The following is a 19,965-nucleotide window of genomic DNA, read 5'->3' on the forward strand; positions in this document are numbered from 1 at the left end:
CTTTATATATCTGAAAAAGGAAAAGTATGTCCAAATAAAGCCATAGATTTTACATGACAGAATATACACCTGTGCTAATACAACTCCAAAATTATAATGGAATTAATAAGAATGATTAAATCCAGAAGTATACATTTTATACATATTATTTTGTATTGCCTGCTTTATATGCATTTTTTTTTAACTCAACCTAAAATAAAGTAAAATACAAAGAGATCAAAAAAGGTACCTTTCGTAGATGGTTTTTAATGTCATTTGATCTGGAATACCTTCAGTCTCTTCCAAATATAATATGAGCCATGAGGTCCGGTATGGCCACTGCTCAGTAAGGTTGATCCAGCTAGCAAGCCTGTCCCAGTTGAAACTTATCTGATTGGCTCTCAGTAATCGCCCTTTTAAAAAATACAGAAACATTTTAAAATTAATAGATGTGTAACAGTATGTTAAGTAAAACATTTAGTATATCCACAAATATTTTAAATTTCTAAAATTTACCATTTAATTTATACTACAAATTCAAATCTAGTACTGCCATGGCTTCTAAAATCCAAAGAGCTGCATTAAGTAAAGCTTTTAGGGCTTAAACACAATTTTAATTCTAAAGCAATTTTTTGGTTGTTTGATTTGCCACTGGTGAGATATACTTCTTTGACCACATACATGCAGGCAAACATCTTTCAGAACTGTCACACAGTTCAATGCCACCCACAATCATTGAGCAGAACATCCATTCACCCACAATGGACCCCAATCTTCTAAAGTGCCATCTGCTGAGATCCTATTGATGGACTATAAACAGATCCAAATATGCCAGTCCATTCTCGTATTATAGATGAATGGGCAATCCCACAGGCTTTCATTTTCACATACTAAGGGTGGTCTATGCAAGTAACCAACTGAGTTGTAGTGTTTCTAATATTTATTATTTATGTATTTTAAAACAACCCTGTCTATTGCTGGGATTTTCTGAGGACTCTGATTTGCTGTTCTACCACTAGGCTTGTGTACATGTAGACAGTTGCAATCCTCAAACTTTCAGAACGGATGCCTTGGTTCACTGTATCATGTTTCACCATGATTTGGTAGAAATTCTGAGCTGCTGATAACTGTTGTTAAATTTTCAAACGTTGTCAATTTTACTTCATCATTATCAATTTTGTTTGTACGTAGACTAAGATACCTATTTGTTTTAGTTCCAATATGAGTTATTCCTTTCCCTACTACTAATAGATATACAGATATAGATATATAGATAGATATAGATATACATATAGATATAGACATATAAGCCCCAATCCAGTTCTTTCTATATCACCAGGCCCTCACTTCCTCAGCAAATCTGCTCATACACAGAAATTATATTTTCATGGCTGGATTCCTTTTCCCTGGAAGGTGAGATGTGAGCATCTGATGGAGATATGGCTAGGATGGAGATACACACACAGTGCTGTGTGAAAAGAGAAAATGAGCACCAAATCTAGAAGCGGCAGTTAAGGGAAGGTTTCCTTAAGAATATAACTACTAAAAAGAAAAAGACAAAAAAAAAAAGGATGTAACCAACCACTAGAACTAAGCGATGAAGGATGAACCCAAGTTAGTCTGGTGGGAAGGCACGGGCTGGCAGAGACAAGGGAAGCAGAGTGAGGACATTCAGACAAAAGGAACAGCAAATGCACCATGCATGCATGCAAAGTCATGAAGGAACCGGTAGACAGAGAGAACTGGAAAACTATTTTAAAAGTGTGAGCGAATAGGCCGGGCGCGGTGGCTCACACCTGTAATCCCAGCACTTTGGGAGGCAGAGGTGGGAGGATCATTTGAGGTCAGGAGTTCAAGACCAGCCTGGCCAACATGGTGAAACCCTGCCTCTACTGAAAATACAAAAATTAGCCGAGAGTGGTGGCAGGCGCCTGTAGTCCCAGCTACTCGAGAGGCTGAGGCAGGAGAATCACTTGAACCTGGGAGGTGGAGGTTACAATGAGCCAAGATCACACCACCACACTCTAGCCTGGAGGACAGGGACTATCTCAAAAAAAAAAAAAGTATGAGTGAATAAAAATAAATACTCTATCCTAAGAATATATCTAACCTATAATGAGTGAATAAAAATAAATATTCTATCCTAAGAATATATCTAGCCTATAATTAGCTAAAAAATAAAGCAATATCAAAAGAAAATTCTGAACAACAAATATGTCTAAGATAATTTTTTAATCTTATCTTCCAAAATAATCCAATAAAACAAATTTGAAATAAAGTACACTCGATAAAGCACAATTTTTAATTAGGCAACCACTCAACTACTTATCAATATTTATCTACTAAAACCTCAAATTCTTTTCTGATATTAATCTCTCTATTGAATGACTTTCCTAATAGCAACAACTATTTGCATGGTGTTCGGCGGGTAACATACACTTTTGCATACATGGGAATTGGGGATTCAAGAGGCTAAGCAACATGCCTAGGACTCAAACCCAAGTCTTTTGCCTTCAAATTCTATCCTTTCCAATAAAACATATTTCCCTACACACTTCCAACTAATGTTACCCAACGAAATGGAAAACATCACAAAAAAAGAAATCTAAATTTCATTAAATACACAGATTTAAATCTGTAAGTTATTTTTCAACATAGCACTTTTAGGCAATGAAACTAATGGCGTTAGGGGCTTTTATAAAATGAAAATTTTACTTAGAAATTTTTCATGGGCAGAGCTATATTTGATGAGACATAAAAGACAAATATCTCTGATTTAACAATTAGTCTACTGTACAGTCAGACTAATATTAGAGAAATTCTTATATTTGAAAGGTGGCTTTAGGAAGATATTTTCTTTCTACTCTGAAATGTGTAAACATCCTTATTTTAAAAATGTGTATCTCAGTATCAATTATTAAATGATGTTAATTTGGTCCTCTTTGGAGTGTCTGAAAATATCTAAATATAATCCAAAATCCTTCCTATGGATTTGGGGCCTGTAAGCCTCAAAGTGAACTACCCAGGGGCTAGTTTTGTTTGTTTGTTTGTTTGTTTGTTTGTCTTAAGATGGAGTCTCACTCTGTCACTCACGCTGGAGTGCAGTGGCGCAATCTCGGCTCACTGCAAATTCTGCCTCCTGGGTTCAAGCAATTCTCCTGCCTCAGCCTCCTGAGTAGCTGGGATTACAGATATGTACCACCACACCTGCTAATTTTTGTATTTTTTGTAGAGACGGGGTTTCATCATGTTGGCCAGGCTGGTCTTGAACTCCTGAGCTCAGGTGATCCACCTGCCTCGGCCTCCCAAAGTGCTGAGATTAGAGGCGTGAGCCTGTGCGCCCAGCCAGTGGCTAGTTCTTTAACATCACTTCCCAGCATTCTCTTTTGATCTGCAAAGTGCAACCACACTGGCCTCCAGCTGTTCCTGGAATTCCACCCCAGAGCCTTCACAATTGTTCTTCCTCCAGTTAAGATGCTTTTCTCAAGACAGATATAAAACTCAGTTCCCACTTCATTCAGGTCTGTTAGTCATTCAACAAGTGTCCTAGACATTGTTCTGGGTACTGAGAAAACAGCAGTAAGAAAGATAGATAGAATGCTGGGCGCAGTGGCTCATGCCTGTAATCCCAGCACTTTGGGAGGCCAAGGTGGGTGAATCAGGAGGTCGAGACCAGCCTGACCAACATGGAGAAACCCTGTCTCTACTAAAAATACAAAAATTAGCCGGGCGTGGTGGCACATGCCTGTAATCCCAGCTACTCGGGAGGCTGGGGCAGGAGAATCGCTTGAACCTGGGAGGCGGAGGTTGCAGTGAGCCGAGATCATGCCACTGCACTCCAGCCTGGGCGACAAGGCGAGACTCTGTCTCAAAAAAAAAAAAAAAAAAAAAGGATAGAAAACCTTTGCCAGGTGGATTTTAATTTCTACTGAGGGGAAACAGACAAAAACCAAAGAAACAAACAAACAAAAAAGTAAACGATGTAGTGACTTCGAGGTGATTTTGTCGTTGAGTAAAATAAAGCAGGGAAGGGGTAACGCAAGGCATACCAAAGAAGATGTCATTTTATACGAGACGGTGAGGGAAGATCTTGTAGAAAAGCTGACATTTAAGCAAAGACTTAAAAGGAAGTGAGAAACCCCATGATGCATATATCCAAAGAACAATCTGTACAGGCAGAAGAAATAGCAATTGCAGGAGGAGCCTTTTGATGGGAGCATGTCTGACATTTTCAAGGAACAGCAAAGAAGTCAGTAAGGGATGGAGGAGGAGAACGGTGGGAGATGAGGTCAGGAGGAGGAAGGGGATGCAGAAAGGCACATCATAAAGGTCTTTGTAGGAAACTATAAGGACTCAGATTTTTGTTTTCAGTGAAATGACACATTACAGAGTTCAGAGCAGAGAATAACATGACTGGCTTCTATTTTAAAAGAATCACTGTGGCTGCCATATGGAGAATAAGCTGTAGAGAGAAAAAGACAGGAGTAGAGACCAGTTAGACTATTTCCATAATTAATAAAGGTAGAACATGATAATGTACCTGATGAGGGTGGTATGCTAGAAATGGTGAACGGTGCTCATATTCTGGAAATAGACTGAAGACAGTGCTACAGAATTTACTAGTAGATTGGTGGTGGTATATGAAAGAAAGATCAAGATTTTCTTACTTAAGGAACTGGAAAAGACTTGGATTAACAGATAGGAAAGACATGGATGGATGAAGTTTGAGTCAGAGAATCAAACGTTCACTTGTGGACATACTATGTGTCAGAGATATATTGACACCATTAGATGTCAAACAAGCCACTGAAGAGCTATAAGGCTGAAGATTTGAGAGTCGCTGGCACATAGATGGCATTTAAGCCTTTCAGAGTAAATGCGGTCACCAAGGTACAGGTCTAGATAGAAAAGGAGAACTCTAAGAAACGCTCCCAAGGGCATTCCAATGCTAAATGGTAAAAGGAGATGAAGACTAAGCACCAGCACAGAAGGAGGAAATCCAGTCGGTGTGGCATTCTGGAAGCCAAAGGAAGAAAAATTTTTCAAAGAGGAAGAGTGATCAACACACTGTCAAACGCCACTAACGGGATCAAATAAGATGAGCACTGGCCTGGCCACTGAATTTTATAACATGGAAGCCATTGGTGACCTTGAAAATGCAATTTTACTGAACTGAGAGCAAGAGATTATTGGAATAGGTTAGAGAAAACAGAGGGAGATGAATATGAGACACAGGGACAGACAAGTCTTTTGAGGAGCTTTGCTGAGAAATTGGGTAGTAGCTAGAGGCAGAGGGTACAGTCAAGAGCAGCTTTTCTTGGGAAGGGAGAAACAATCTGTGTGTTGATGGGAGTAATTTTCGAGTGAGAGGGAGGGCCATCTCCTGTTCAGTCTTGTTTTCCCGACACACATCATTCTGTGACGTTATATCTTTTGGTTTTCGCTATTAGGGCAGAGACTTTATCTTGTTCACTGCTTATCTCCACAATGCCCAGAAATGTTATCTGACATAAGGCAGACACACGCTACACATTTGTTAAATGAATACATATACGTTGATAACATACTAAAACATTCCCATTGTTGAACATAAATACAATGAGGCTTGAGAACTCACTTAAAGGAACTTAAGTACCAAAAATATTGTTAAGTATATTAGATACAACCGCACTTGGAATACAGTTCACAGCATGAACCCCAACAATATAAAGCACAATTCTAGTATAACTATCATAATAGATTAACACTAGTAAATATTACAAAGTACCAATCAATACCCTGCAAAGATACATATATTTTACAAACTAAATTACAAGTATTTATGTTGTTGCCCTGAAGCTATGAGCAAGCAGGACTTCACAAGGCAGAATTCCATGCAGGGACTTCAGGCACAGGGCAATAATCCTCAATTTTATTGTCAATATTTTTTATTCAAAATATCATATGAAAATTTAAAAAATAGCATATAACATCTGAATTTCAACATTTTAAATTATAAGTTTATACTCAGTAATACAAATTAGAATAAAATTATCTTTACAGCAAAAGAAAACTTAAACTTGAAGTAAAAGATTTTTTAAATCATGAAGTTTTAAAATAATGGTACACAGCCGACAGTTGATAATATTAGTTCTGACTTTTCATTGTCAAAACTAAAACTGACTTCATTAAGTGCACTTAATACAAACAAAGCCAGTATTCAGCAATGTAAACATATACACACAATACATACCTTTGTTTCTGAAATTAAATGGTTTTGTGAATGTTAAAGCTTATTATCTATCATAGACAATAAAAGACAAAAGTCACCTGTCACAGAAACAATATTAAGTAATCTTCTCATGGTCTGGGGACTGATGTCACTGAACCAGTCCTCGGTAACCAGCAGTTTTGTAAGATCAAAGGACATCTGGCGAGTGATGGTCCTCTGCATCTGCCTCCTTCGGTAAGTGTCCTGAAACGGCACATCGTCAGTGAGAAGGAACCCACGTGTCCTGTCTAGGAACTTAAGGCTTTTTGAGATGTTAATAAATGTTTATAACAACAAAAAATCCAAAGTTTTAGTGAAAGAGGAGTATCATACAGTAATAAATTATTATTATCCGTGAGGTAGAATCTTTACAAAGCAATTGTAAAGTCGTATCCCAGCAACTGCATGAAATGCTATGGTTTAGCTTCAGATGCATTTTAAGTTACAGTGGTACAGTTAGAGGAAGCTCAATGCGTTTAAGATTGTAAGTAAGCAGAACTGTGTAAAGAGAATGATACTCAAACTCCATGGGGTCTGGCTATTTATAGGAACCCTTAAATAATAAAGCAAATAAGCCCTTGTCTGGTTTTAAGGATTCAGCATTTTGATTTTTAGGTTATTATTATTATTAGACAGGGTCTCTCTCTGCCACCCAGGCTGGAGTACAGTAGGGCAATCATAGCTCACTGCAACCTGGATGTTCTGGGCTTGGGCAATCCTCCCACCTCAGCCTTCTGAGCAGCTGGGACTACAGGCATGCACCACCACATCCAGCTAATTTGTTTATTTTTATTTTATGTAGAGGATGTCACTATGTTGCCCAGGCTGGTCTTGAACTCCTGATCTCAAGTGATCCTCCCACTTCATCCTCCCAAAGTGCTAGGATTACAAGCATGAGCACTGCACCTGGCCTGATGTTTAGGTTATTTTAAAGTATGTGAAAACTATGTCAAAGGGACAGCCGCTCTAACTATCCTCACATCTCCATATGAACGAAAGGCACTCTACAGGGTGGGTGGGCTAAAGGAATTCCATCTCATAAGAGGAGGAACAGGTACAACCAAGGTGTGCTCTTGTCTAAGGTCCTGAAGCACAGGAAGGATAGATGCAACCATGGGGCACCCAACAGTGCCAGGCAAGAAATTAAAAATGGTAAGTTATATGCGCCTCTGAATTTAGTGCTGTCAACTGTCATTCATCATATTAACTTTGCATCCATATCTGTAAAGGGTAGAGGCATAAAATCAAAATGTCACTGAAGACATTTTTTTAAAAAGTAAAACATCCAAACTTAATGGTAGCAGACCAGAAAAAAACACAATGCCAATACTAGCCCAAATTCACTGAGTGTGAGTGGCATTGTCACAACTGCCCTGCAAGTGAGTATCTTCCTGTCGTATGCATACAGACATATACACAGAACATGCCCTTGTTCCATACAAATAAGATGGGGAGGTCAGGGACAACCAATGTGTTGGAGAAACCCCCAGTGGCTGAGAAGGACACAAATTACTATGTGGTAGAGAAAAAAGAGTGAGCATCCCACAAGCACTTAGGGAAGGCCAGCCAACAGGAAGACAAAGCCAGGAGTTTTCTCACACTACAAACCTTTCTCCCCTACTGCTATGGTGGCAACAGGCATAGCTCAACCTGACCAGGAATGAACAGAGTGGTTCTCAACCCTGGATGAAATCATTTGGCAAGGTTTAAGATCTCAGGGATCAGGAGCAGCACCTGGGCTGAGAACAGGTTGGGACCCCTATACGAAGTACAGTTGTTAGGGTTCTAGGTGCGGACATTCCCTGAAACACATGAAGCTGAAAGGAAATTCAATGATAATGTTGATTTGAAGCATTTAATGCAATATTTACAAAGTATTATTTAAGTGGCATCATCTTAATTTTATTTGTATTCAAATAAATAGCAATACAAACATACAGCTCGAAGCCAATGGCATCTTACCCGTCTATTGAGGGCTGTCTTGCTACCAAGTTTTGTCATCTCCCCCAGGCTGTTCTGTGAAACTCTTCTGTCAGCATCTTCCTGTATCCCTTAAATAATTTATCAAGACAGCATCACTTACACCAAAATTCTGTTGTATATGATATTTAAAGAAATGTGAAATAACATTTTTCAAGGTAAAATGGAGAGTCGCCATAAAGAAACTACAAACTATTTCAAACTCAAAGTGCTTTAGGAGCCTGAGCTTTACCTGTAGTATCTGAGCATGGAACGTCTCCATTTGTTGCTGAAGTTACGAGAAATTTTCTTGCATTGCTTAGTCCACGACTATTAAGGAACACAGGCAAATGCACTATGTTGCGCATGTAGTCATGGCCATTTATATTTGAATCCCGAAGCACACTATTGAGGTTCTGGTTAATTGCCTTTATGATAATATGTGGATCACTTGCAAAAATGGCAATGAACGGGCCTTTCGAAAACAGAACTCGGACCTGTGGTAGAAGAAATGTACAGTTGTGACATACATTTTAAATTGTCCAAAAGAATAAGGCATCTCTTCAAAATATGTGCTATCTTTTGGTGACGATACTTCTAAACTACTATTTCTTTTTCATCAAAACTTATTCTGCACAAAAGCAAATTTTACTGACAGCTCAATCTAGGTTTGTTGTCATCTGACATAGATAAAACCTGCAAAGAAAATTAATATTGTCTTTCTTTCAGACATTTACAGTCTGCTAAAGAGGTAAATCAATGCACATGAGAAACATTCATGAATACAGATGCTCTATTCATTTTTCTCACAGTGCCATTAAGCTAAAATTATTTAAATCTCTTTGTGACCAAACATTTATTCTTGCTACGTTTCTGCATAAAGAATGGTTGTTTTTACAAAAGAAAAATCACAAAATAGGTACTCAAACAAAAACCAATTCCATTCTATTTTCAGATATTTGTGAAGTCACACATTCTCTCAAGTGCCACAACATAACAATGGCGGCTTTTGAGGCGGCGCAAACGTACAGTGTCCAGCATCTGAAGGACTTTGTCCTGCTCACAGGCATCTAATCCATCGATGATGACCACCAGCCTTGTCTGATTCTGAGTGAAGCTGTCAATGGTTTTTGCCATCTTGGCCATCAATTCCACTTCACATTTAAGAACCTGTATTGCAAAGGAAGGTATAGAAAGCACTGAAGGAAGATCCAAGAAGCTTAAACCTATCTCTTAGAAAGCGTGGTAGAAAGTCATCTAATAGGAACAGAAGACATTCAAAGTCCCTGCTGCCAGTTGTGGTTCCACTTAAGAGCGAGTGCTTCACAATTTACCAAGTGACTACACATAAATTACAGCAGCCGATCCTCAGAATGACACTGTGGGACAGACACTACCATATCTGTTCTAAAAAGAACAAACTGGGTTGAGTGACTAACTTGCCAAGATCAGAGGCTCTGAATGTGAAAAGATTTATATCTGGATGCAAATCCAAATGATCGAAGCACTACACTGCTGCTGGCTCCCTGATGGCATCTGACCTTGACCACAGGAATGAGCTGCAGAATTCTATAAAGTCCCTTTCACTTTGAAAAACAAAATCCTGTATTATTTATTTTGGTGGTTCAATTTGCTATTTTTAAAAACAGATCTCTTTACTGGGCTCTAGAGAAACTTATATTATTAGATAGTAGTTGCTAACTCTTTTGAATAACTTATAAAAGTCTATTTTATAAAAACACGCTACTGTTATGATGTCTCTCACTTCAAATATGTATTTCCACTGGAAAAATCTGGAATAGAACTCAAAATAAATAAAAGGACTGCTAGTTTCTGGTTCTACATATATGTAAACACTTTGGAAGAGGCCACTCCTTGATTATGTACGCTTATATACGTGTATGTGTGTGGGAGTGTGTGTGTGTATAATGTACATATTATGTGTGCTTATATAGGTATATGAAATTAATGACAACAATGATACAAGGGATGGGAGAGAGGAATTAGGATTACTTTGCTATTATAAGATAAACTACCTGAGAAGTGATATAGTATTACTTGAAAGTGGGCTTGGATTACTTGTAAATGCATATTGCAAACTCTAGGGCAACCACTCAAAAAAAAAAAAGTTTAAAAAAAGTACAACTGATATGCTTAAGCAAGGTGAGAAAATGGAATCATATAAAATGCTCAATAAAAGCATAAAAGACAAAAAGAAGAGTAGAAGACAAAAATAGGAACAAAAATCAAGCAACAAATAGAAAACAGTAACAAATACGACAGATATTAATCCATCAAAATCAATTATCCCTTTGAGTGTCAGTGTTCTAAAGATACCAATTAAAAGAAAGATGTCAGAGATGATCAAAAAACAAGAGCTAATTGTATGCTACTACAAGAAGCCTACCTTACATAAAAAGACACATGTAGATTAAAAGTAAATGAATGGAGAAAGCTATACCAACACCAATCAAAAGAGAGTGGGAGTAACTATATTAATTTCAGACAGACAGAGTAGACTTCAAAGCAAGGAAAGTAACTGGGATTAAAGGGGGCATTACATAACAACAAAGGAGCTGATTCTCTAAGGAGACATAATAATCCTAAACATTTATATATCTAAGAAAGGAGAATCAAAATATGTAAGACAAAAGCTGACAGAACTGCAAGAAGAAATAGATAAATCCACTATCACAGCCTGAGACCTCAATACCATTCTATAAGGACAGATGCAGCAGTCAGAAAACCAGTAAGGACGTAGTTCAGCTCAACAACACCATCAATCAACTGGGTATAACTGACACCTACATTTACTTCATCCAAAAAAAGAAAAAAAAAAAAAGAATATACATTCTTTTCCAACTCACATAAAGCATTCACCAAGATGGACTGCATTCTGAGCCATAAAACACACCATAACAAATTTAAAATAGAAATCATGCATACAGTGTCTTCCCTCAGTGGAATTAAACCAGAAATCAAAAACAGAACGATAATTGGAAAATCCCAAAACATGTAGAGATTTTAAAATACACTTCCAAATAACACATGGGTCAAAGAAAAAAATTCTCAAGAGAAATTTTAAAATATTTTGAACTAAATAAAAATGGAAACACAACTTATCAAAATTTGTGGGACGCAGCAAAAGAACAGCTAAGAAGAAAATTTATAGCACTGAATGCATATATTAGTAAAGAAGAAAGATATGAAATCAGTAATCTGGCTGGGTGCAGTGGCTCATGCCTATAATCCCAGCACTTTGGGAGGCCAAGGTGGGTGGATCGCTTGAGCTCAGGAGTTCGAGACCAGTGTGGGCAACACGGTGAAACCCTATATCTACAGAAATTAGCCAGGCATCACGTAGCATGTAGCCTGTGGTCCCAGCTACTCGGCAGGCTGAGGTGGGAGGATCCTTTGAGCCCAGGGGGCAGAGATTCCAGCAAGCTGGGATCGCACCACTGCACTATAGCCTGGGTGACAGAGTGAGACTCTGTCTCAAAAAATAAATAAATAAAAATAAAATAAAATTAAAAATCTAAGCTTCCACCTCAGGAAACCAGAAAAAGAGCAAATTAAAGCCAAAGTAATCAGAAGAAAAGAAATAATAAAAACTAAAACAGAAATAAAACAATGAAACCAAAAGCTAGTTAGTTCAAAAGATAAACACAATCAATAAGCCTTGGACTAACTAAGATGAAAGAAGAGGAAACACAAATTCAGAAAAACAACAAATGAAACAGAGGCTATCACTTTAGACCTCATGGACAAAAACAGGATAATGAAGGGGTACTACGAACAACTCTATGCCCACAAATTTGGTAACTTAGATAAACAGACCAGTTCTTTCAAAGACATAATTTGCCAAAATTCACAAGAACAGGCCTGTATCTATTGAAGAAATTGCATCAATAATAATTTTTCAAAACAAAAAGCACCAAGCCCAGAAGCGTTCACTAATGAAGTCTACCAAGCACTTACAGAAGAAATTATACCAACTCTATATAGGATCTTTCAGAAGACAGAAGCAAAGGGAATGCTTCCTAACTCATTCTATGAAGTCAGCATCACCCTAATACCCAAACCAGACAAAGTCATGACAAGAAAAGCAAACTACAGACCAATAAATATCTCATGAGCATAGATGCAAAAAACCTCAACAAAATATTGGCAAATCATATACAAAATGTATAAAAAGAATTATACACCACAATCAAGTGAGATTTATGCCAGGTAGGTAGGGTCGGTTCCACATTCAAAAATCAGTTAATGTAATCCATCACATCAACAGACTAGGCTGGGCATAATGGCTCACACCTGTAATCCCAGCACTTTGGGAGGCCAAGGAGGGAGAGTGGATCACCTGAGGTCAGGAGTTCAAGACCAGCCTGATCAACATGGGTGAAACCCTGTCTCTACTAAAAATACAAAATTAGCTGGGCATGGTGGTGCATGCCTGTAATCTCACCTACTTGGGAGGCTGAGGCAGGAGAATCACTTGAACCCGGAAGCAGAGGTTGTAGTGAGCTGAGATGGCACCACTGCACTCCAGCCTGGGCAACAAGAGTAAAACTCCGTCTCAAACAAAAAACAAAAAAACAGGCTAAAGAAGAAAGATCACATGATTACATAATTAGATAAAGAAAGAGCATTTGACAAAATCCAACACCATTTATGGTAGAAACTCTCAGTAAACTAGAAATCTAGAAATAGAGAGGAACTTCTTCAACTTGATACAGAATATCTGTAGTTAACATCACACTTAATGGTGAGAACATGAGAACATCTATTAAGATCAGGAACGAGGCAAGATCATCCCTTTTCTTACCACTCCTTTTCAACATAGTACTGGAAGTCCTAACTAAGGCAATAAAACAAAAAAAAGGAAATAAAAGGTATGAAGATTGGGAAGAAAGAAAGAAAACTGTCTTAGTTCACAGATGACTTGACTCTCTATGTAGAAAAACTGAAAGAATCAACAACAACAACAAAAAACTCCTGGGACTAACAAACAATTACAGCAAGGTTTCAGACTAATGCAAAAGTTGATCACTTTCCTATGTATCAGCAATGAACACGTCAAACATGAAATTAAGAACACAATTACTAACTACATTAACACTGCAAAAAATGAAATAGGTACAAATCCAACAAAATATGTATAAGACCTATATGAGAAAAACTACAAAACTCTTGAAAGAAATCAAGGAAGAACTAAATAAATGAAGAGATATTCCATGTTCATGGATAGGAAGACTCAATACTTGACCTAAAGATTTAATGCAATCTCAATGAAAATCCCAGCAAGTTATCTAAGGTGAATCAAAAGTTCATATGAGGAGAAAAAGACCCAGAATAGCCAACACAATATTGAAGGAGAAGAACAAAATAGGAGGACTGACACTACCCAACTTCAAGAAAATAAAGCTAGAGTAATCCAACAGTGCGGTATGGGCAAAGGAATAGACAAAGAGAAAAGAGAGCCCAGAAACAGACCTACACAAATATAGTCAATTGATCTTTGACAAGCGACAAAGGCAATACGATGCAAGAAATAGTCTTTTTAACAAATGGTGCTGGAACAACTGGAAACAAAAAAAAAAAGAAAAGGAAAGAAAAGAAGCAAGGAAGCAAGAATGCAAGAAAGAAAGCAAGAAAGCAAGCAAGAAAGAAAAGAATCTAGACACATTCACCCTTCACAAAAATTAACTCAAAATAGCACACACACCTAAATGTAAAAGTATAAAACACCTAGAAAATAACAGAGGATAAACTCTAGATGACCACAGGTTTGTTGTTAACTTTTTAGATAGGACACTAAAAGCAAGACCTATGAAAGAAAGAATTAATAAGCTAGACTTCATCAAAAATGTCTGCTCTGCAAAAGACACTGTCAAGTGAATGAAAAGCAACCAAAAGAATGGGGCGAAATATTTGCAAAGAGCATATCTGATAAAGTACCATTAGCCAAAATATACAAAGAACTCTTAATACTCAACAATAAGAAAATGAACAACCTGATTGAAAAATAAGCCAAAGACCTTAACAGCCAATTCACCAAAGAAGACATACAGATAGGAAATAAGCACATGAAAATACGCTCCACGACATGTGTAATCAGGGAAATGCAAATTCAAACAATAAGATACCACTGCACACCTATCAGAATGGCCAAAATCCAGAACACCAGTAATACCAAATGGTAGTGAGGACGTGATGTGGAGCAACAGGAGCCTCATTCATTTCTGGTGGGAATGCAAAATAGCCACCTCAGAAGACAGTTTGGTTGTTTCTAACAAAACAAAACACCATACAATCTAGCAATCACACTCCGTGGTATTTACCCAAAGGAGTTTTCAAATCCCTTATGTTCACACAAAAGCCTGTCCACAAAAGTTTATAGCAGCTTTATTCATACTTGCCAAAACTTGGAAGCAATAAAGATGTCCTTCAGTAGATGAAAGTATAAATGAACTGTGATATATCCAGACAATGGCATATTAGCCATGCTAAAAAGAAATGAGCTGGCAGATCATGAAAAGACATGAAGGGAACTTAAATGCATATGACTACGTGAAAGAAGCCAATCTGAAAAGACTACACATGTATGATTCAACTATATGACATTCTGGAAAGGACAAAACTATGGCGATAGTAAAAAGAAATGGTAGCCAGGGGTTAGGGAGGAGGGTGGAGGGAGGGGTGAACAGGTGTGAAGAGGTGAAGCACAGAAGATCTTCAGGGCAATAAATCAATTCTGCATAAGACTATAATGGTGGATACATGTTATACATTTGTCCAAGCCCACAGAATGTACCACACCAAGAGTGAACCCTAATGTAAACTATGGATGCTGGGTGATTATGATGTGTCAACTTAAGTTCATCAATTGTACCAAATGTACTGCTCTGGTGGGTAATGGTGCCAATTGGGGAGGCTGTGTATGTATGGGGGAAGTGGGTATACGGGATATCTTTGCACCTCCCTCTAAATTTTACTGTGAACTTAAAACTACCTTAAATTATAGTCTTGAACGAACGAATGAATGAATGAACAAATTAACTAAACTAAAATAAATGCAACACTTTAACATTTAGAGAGTGTACTTCCTAAAGCCCAAATGAGCATGGCAGTGGCAGCATATTCACATTACAATTTTTTCTAATAACCAATGAGTGCTTACTTTCATGAATCCTTCACTTTTCAATTTGTGCAGTTTGGAGGCTGCATTATGGAGGCGTTTTCTTTGGGAATTCAGGAGCGAGTCCAGCACTTGCCACCATGTACGACAGTTCAACACAAAGGCCAACCCCACTATAGATGCGATTGATATGAGGACAGCATTTACAGTCAGATGCTTTGGGTCAACTCTAAATATAGCCAGAAGAGTAATTCCAGATATAATGCAGCCAATGATAAAAAGGAAGATGACAAAAGATGGGAGACAACATGTTTTCTTCCATTTCTTTTTACCTGTAACGCAACAAATGGTTTTAATAATTATTAACATATCAAGTATCTAGAAAATCCTAACATTATAGTCACAGTACCTGATGAGTCTAATGTTCAAGGTGTGTTTTCATGAAAATAAACTGAACATCTATCCCAGCCCCACCCCTTACACACAAAAAAGGAAGGAAGGAAATCCTACCCTGAGTATCTTCAGTCTTGAATACACGAAAAAGCCTGGTTGCCAAAAAGCCAAACTCTCTTTCACAAGCATCCGAGAGGGTTGCAATCATTTCAGCCAGAGAAGTTTCTCCACCTACACTGGACAGTCTATTGTAATCTGTAAACAAAAACCTAGAAGAAAAAAACAAATCAAACATTACTTTGGTATCTAAAGTAACAAATAACTTCAATGTGTGTCATCTTTGCATCATTTACCCTTTATTTTCTTTATGTCTCTTTCAAAATATTGCTTTTTAAATTCCAAGGAGGGAAAAGAATTTGTAATTAGGTAGCTTCCACTTCTAAAATCTTACATACTTTTCTTAGGAAAAAACAGTAACAAAAGTGAACTGTGCAGAGCCATATAAAGTAATTCTGACTAAGGACAGTCAGGGGAAAGTTACACCAGAACTTAGATGTGGAGTATCAGACACCCCAACAGATCTCATGACATAGTGGTTAAAAGGTGACACCTGTGTCATGATGTGGCCACCAAGAGTTGCACAAAGAAAGTTTTCTACCACCAACAAAAGAGACTCTAACCCTGAAAAAATATTAATTAGTCATTAAAGAATTTCAAGCCCAGTAATACCATTTAAAAACTCAAGTTTTAGAATGGCTTATTTTATTTATAGCTTCAACATCTACCAGGGATTGAGAAATAGTTGTAAAATATTCTCTTCACAATTGATCTTCAAAATTAAGTGAATTATTTGGATTCTGAGTCTCTGAATCATTATTATTTCTGTGTTAGTTCCTTTCTCCCTTCCATCTCTAAATTAAACTCTCATCTCAGTCCAGTAGATTAGCATTGCTCTCAGAATACAATCTGTAATATACTGTGTGGTCTTGATGATGCTATTTTAATTGTTCTAACTGAAAAAAAAATACCACCTCATTAATTTAGACTGGTTTCCTTACTTTCTATAAAAATATTCCCCCAATTATTTTATTCTGCTTTCTTTTTAACTTTTTCACTTTTAAATCCTTTTCTTAATACTTAATTTTATATGCTAGTTACTTAAAAGTTTTTACCTTTATTTTTCTCTTATACTCAGTTTTAATATTTTATCTGGTTTGGCCTATTTATTTTCATCTTAAATTACACTTATTTTTTCTTATAATTAAAAATTTTTTCATCTTTTAATGCTTTTTTTTGAGCAAGGTCTCACTTTGTCGCCTAGGCTGGAGTGCAGTGGCATGATCTTGGCTCACGGTACCCTCAACCTCCCAAGCTTAAGCAGTCCTCCCACTTCAGCCTCCCAAGTAGCTAGAACTACAGGCACGAACCACCACACCCAGCTAATTTTTCTATTTTTTGTAGAGATGGGATTTTGCCTTTACCCAGGCTTGTTTTGAACTCCTGAGCTCAAGCAATTGCCCGCTTCAGCCTCCCACAGTGCTGGGATTACAGGCGTGAGCCACCATATCTGGCCTTAATACATTTTAAATTCTTACATTGCTTACTTCCATCGAATTTCTTTTGCTTTTAATTTTCTAGCCTTTTTTCTTTTTTTTTCATTTTACTGTCCTCTGGAGCCCTCTACCTTTCCTTTATTCCTGGACTTAAACATTTTTCATCTTTTCTGTTTTCTCATAAATTTCCTACTTAATATGAATAATAATTTTAGATAGACATGTGAATATATTTCCTGAGCTGAGAAAAGCACAGCTCAGAGAGGGGAGCTGGGTTTCCCCAGGTTAACCGCTCACATAAGGAGGGGCCAGGTCTCCAACCGGAAGCTCTCTGGGGACCAAGGCCAGTGGCTGGACCCCTCCTCCATCCAGTGCTGTCTTCAAAGTGTGTTCCAAAGGATGGTAACAGGTGACATAAGAGGGAGAAAAGGTTTATGTTCAAATAAAATTTGGTAAACAAAGTTAAACAGGTTTCTTTATGGAAAGCTGCCTCTGATCCTTTAACGTACAAGAGGGATATATAATCTGAAGTGTTTCCCACGGTATTTGACCAGGGCATGTTTTTATTTTTGTATGTAAAAGGTTCCAGGTACCAATGTTTTTTGGAACATACATTGAGAAATTACACTCTATAAACTTTTTTCTTTTTTTTGAGACAGAGTTTCGTTCTTGTCGCCCAGGCTGGAGTGCAATGGCACGATCCTGGCTCACTGCAGCCTCTGCCTCCCAGGTTCAAGCGATTCTCCTGCTTCATCCTTCCAAGTAGCTAGGACTACAGGCATGCGCCATGATGCCCCCCTCTAACTTTGTATTTTTAGTAGAGATGGGGTTTCACCATGTTGGCCAGGCTGGTCTCAAACTCCTGACCTCAGGTGATCTGCCCATCTCGGCCTCCCAAAGTGCTGGGATTACAAGCGTGAGCCACCACACCCAGCCCCTATAAACTTTTTGAAGTGAAAAATATTTTTTTCTGAATCTCATTGAAGATTTCTTCTGTCAAATGGAACAACTCACCTCACAGGTAAAGCTTTAGTAGTCTGCTCTGGCAACTCAGGTGGATTCACAAACATCAATTTAAGGAGGAGTTCCAAATATCCAATATGTCTTGCCAATCTAGTGCTGAGGACCCAGGCCCAATTCCAACTCTCTCCTTCTCTTCGTCCACCAAAGTAAATGACAACTGAAATTCACAGTTTAAAAAAGTTATCCAAAGCAGTCATTAGTCAAGCAGATCTTTTCTCCAAAGATCAAATATCAAGTAATGACAGCTAAGCTTACATAGCTTTCTATGGCCCCATACTATTTCCTAACTACTCCTCAAAGAATTCCATTAACCTCACCTAAGATACAGAAGATATGAAAAATGAAAAGTAAACTGACTAAAATATGCCTTAAACAGAAACATAACTGTAGTTCAGATTCAAATGCAAATAACTTCGGATTTATCACTATTTGCAACTGGTAAAGTTGGTTATCAGTTCCTCTAACAGTAAATTTATTTCCTTTCTTGCAACTAAAGACACTCCCAAGAATAGGGATTATATTATATTTTTTTATTTTGCTTTTAGATGAAATTAAAAGTACAGACATGGTCAAAATGCTCAAGAGCACACCAATGATGGCTCGGAAGCCTTCTTTTCAGAAAAAGATTTTTTTTTTTTTTTTTTTTTTTTTTTTTTGCGGCAGAGTCTCACTCCTCAGTTGCCCAGGTTGGAGTGCAGTGGCGTGATCTCGGCTCACTGCAACCTCCCCCTCCCAGGTTCATGCCATTCTCCCGCCTCAGCCTCCCAAGTAGCTGGGACTACAGGCGCCCGCCACCTCGCCTGGCTAATTTTTTTGTATATTTAGTAGAGACAGGGTTTCACCATGTTAGCCAGGATGGTCTCGATCTCCTGACCTTGTGATCCGCCCGCCTTGGCCTCCCAAAGTGCTGGGATTACAGGCGTGAGAGCCACCGCGCCCAGCCCAGAAAAAGATTTAAATATAAATCATTAAATAACAAAAAGAGTATGTATAATAATATAGGGTCTTGCTTCAAGATTAACAAGTAGTACATTAGTTTATAAGCTACTTCAGCCAAGTTGTGAGCAATGTTCCTTTAGGAAAATTTATGGAGTAGCAAAAAGATCAATTTTCTCACCCAATTATGAAAATCACATACAGGTTTTAAAAGACAGATAAAGATAATGTTTTTCTTTATCTATGAATCTTAACGTTTTCTCCATTTTTGAAAAAGATAAAAAGCAAAGACTTACTAAAGAATATATATAAGAGAGCCAAGAAGCTCAATGACACTGCTATTCCAAGATTTGGGTGGACCGTGAAGGCAAACAATAAGCCAAGCCCTCCACAAAGTAGCAGGGTAAGAAACACTATGAGCCACGAGAACTGAAAGAGAGGCTCAATCTGTTGTCCGGCGAAGGTTTTCATTTCGTCTGAAAGAGAATTTAATACGAAACCTTATTCCTGTTTTGTTTAAGAAATACAACTTTTAACTCAATATGTAGTTTTCACATTTTCAATGTAAACATTTATTGGGCACTTAGTAGGTCCCTAGATAGAATACTGCTACTTAACCATTTTACCCAGTGTTCTCTTGCCAGAGATGAACATCTCACCCCCAGGACCACAGCTAGGCCTGACTCACCACCCTCTCCTGCTTCACGTGGAGGACGTACAAAATCCCTTCTCAT

At 37.8% G+C, this 19,965-nt stretch overlaps 1 protein-coding gene across 14 annotated transcripts in view; it reads right to left on the minus strand.

Annotated features, from left to right (window-relative positions):
* Positions 1-19,965, minus strand: part of KIDINS220 (kinase D interacting substrate 220) — a 125,454-nt gene that overhangs the window by 49,445 nt on the left and 56,044 nt on the right. For all 14 annotated transcript variants that reach the window (XM_032172160.1, XM_032172162.2, XM_032172158.1 and 11 more), the window contains exons 14-22: positions 19,528-19,707; positions 18,287-18,452; positions 15,837-15,988; positions 15,369-15,658; positions 9,218-9,358; positions 8,442-8,685; positions 8,192-8,280; positions 6,289-6,433; positions 230-392 (exon numbers count right to left, since the gene is read on the minus strand). In XM_032172160.1, the coding sequence (XP_032028051.1) occupies positions 230-392; positions 6,289-6,433; positions 8,192-8,280; positions 8,442-8,685; positions 9,218-9,358; positions 15,369-15,658; positions 15,837-15,988; positions 18,287-18,452; positions 19,528-19,707 (1,570 nt within the window). The remainder of the gene's footprint in view (positions 1-229; positions 393-6,288; positions 6,434-8,191; positions 8,281-8,441; positions 8,686-9,217; positions 9,359-15,368; positions 15,659-15,836; positions 15,989-18,286; positions 18,453-19,527; positions 19,708-19,965) is intronic.

This window comes from Hylobates moloch, unplaced genomic scaffold (assembly GCF_009828535.3).
Source record: "Hylobates moloch isolate HMO894 unplaced genomic scaffold, HMol_V3 SCAFFOLD_13, whole genome shotgun sequence".
Lineage (NCBI taxonomy): Eukaryota > Metazoa > Chordata > Mammalia > Primates > Hylobatidae > Hylobates > Hylobates moloch.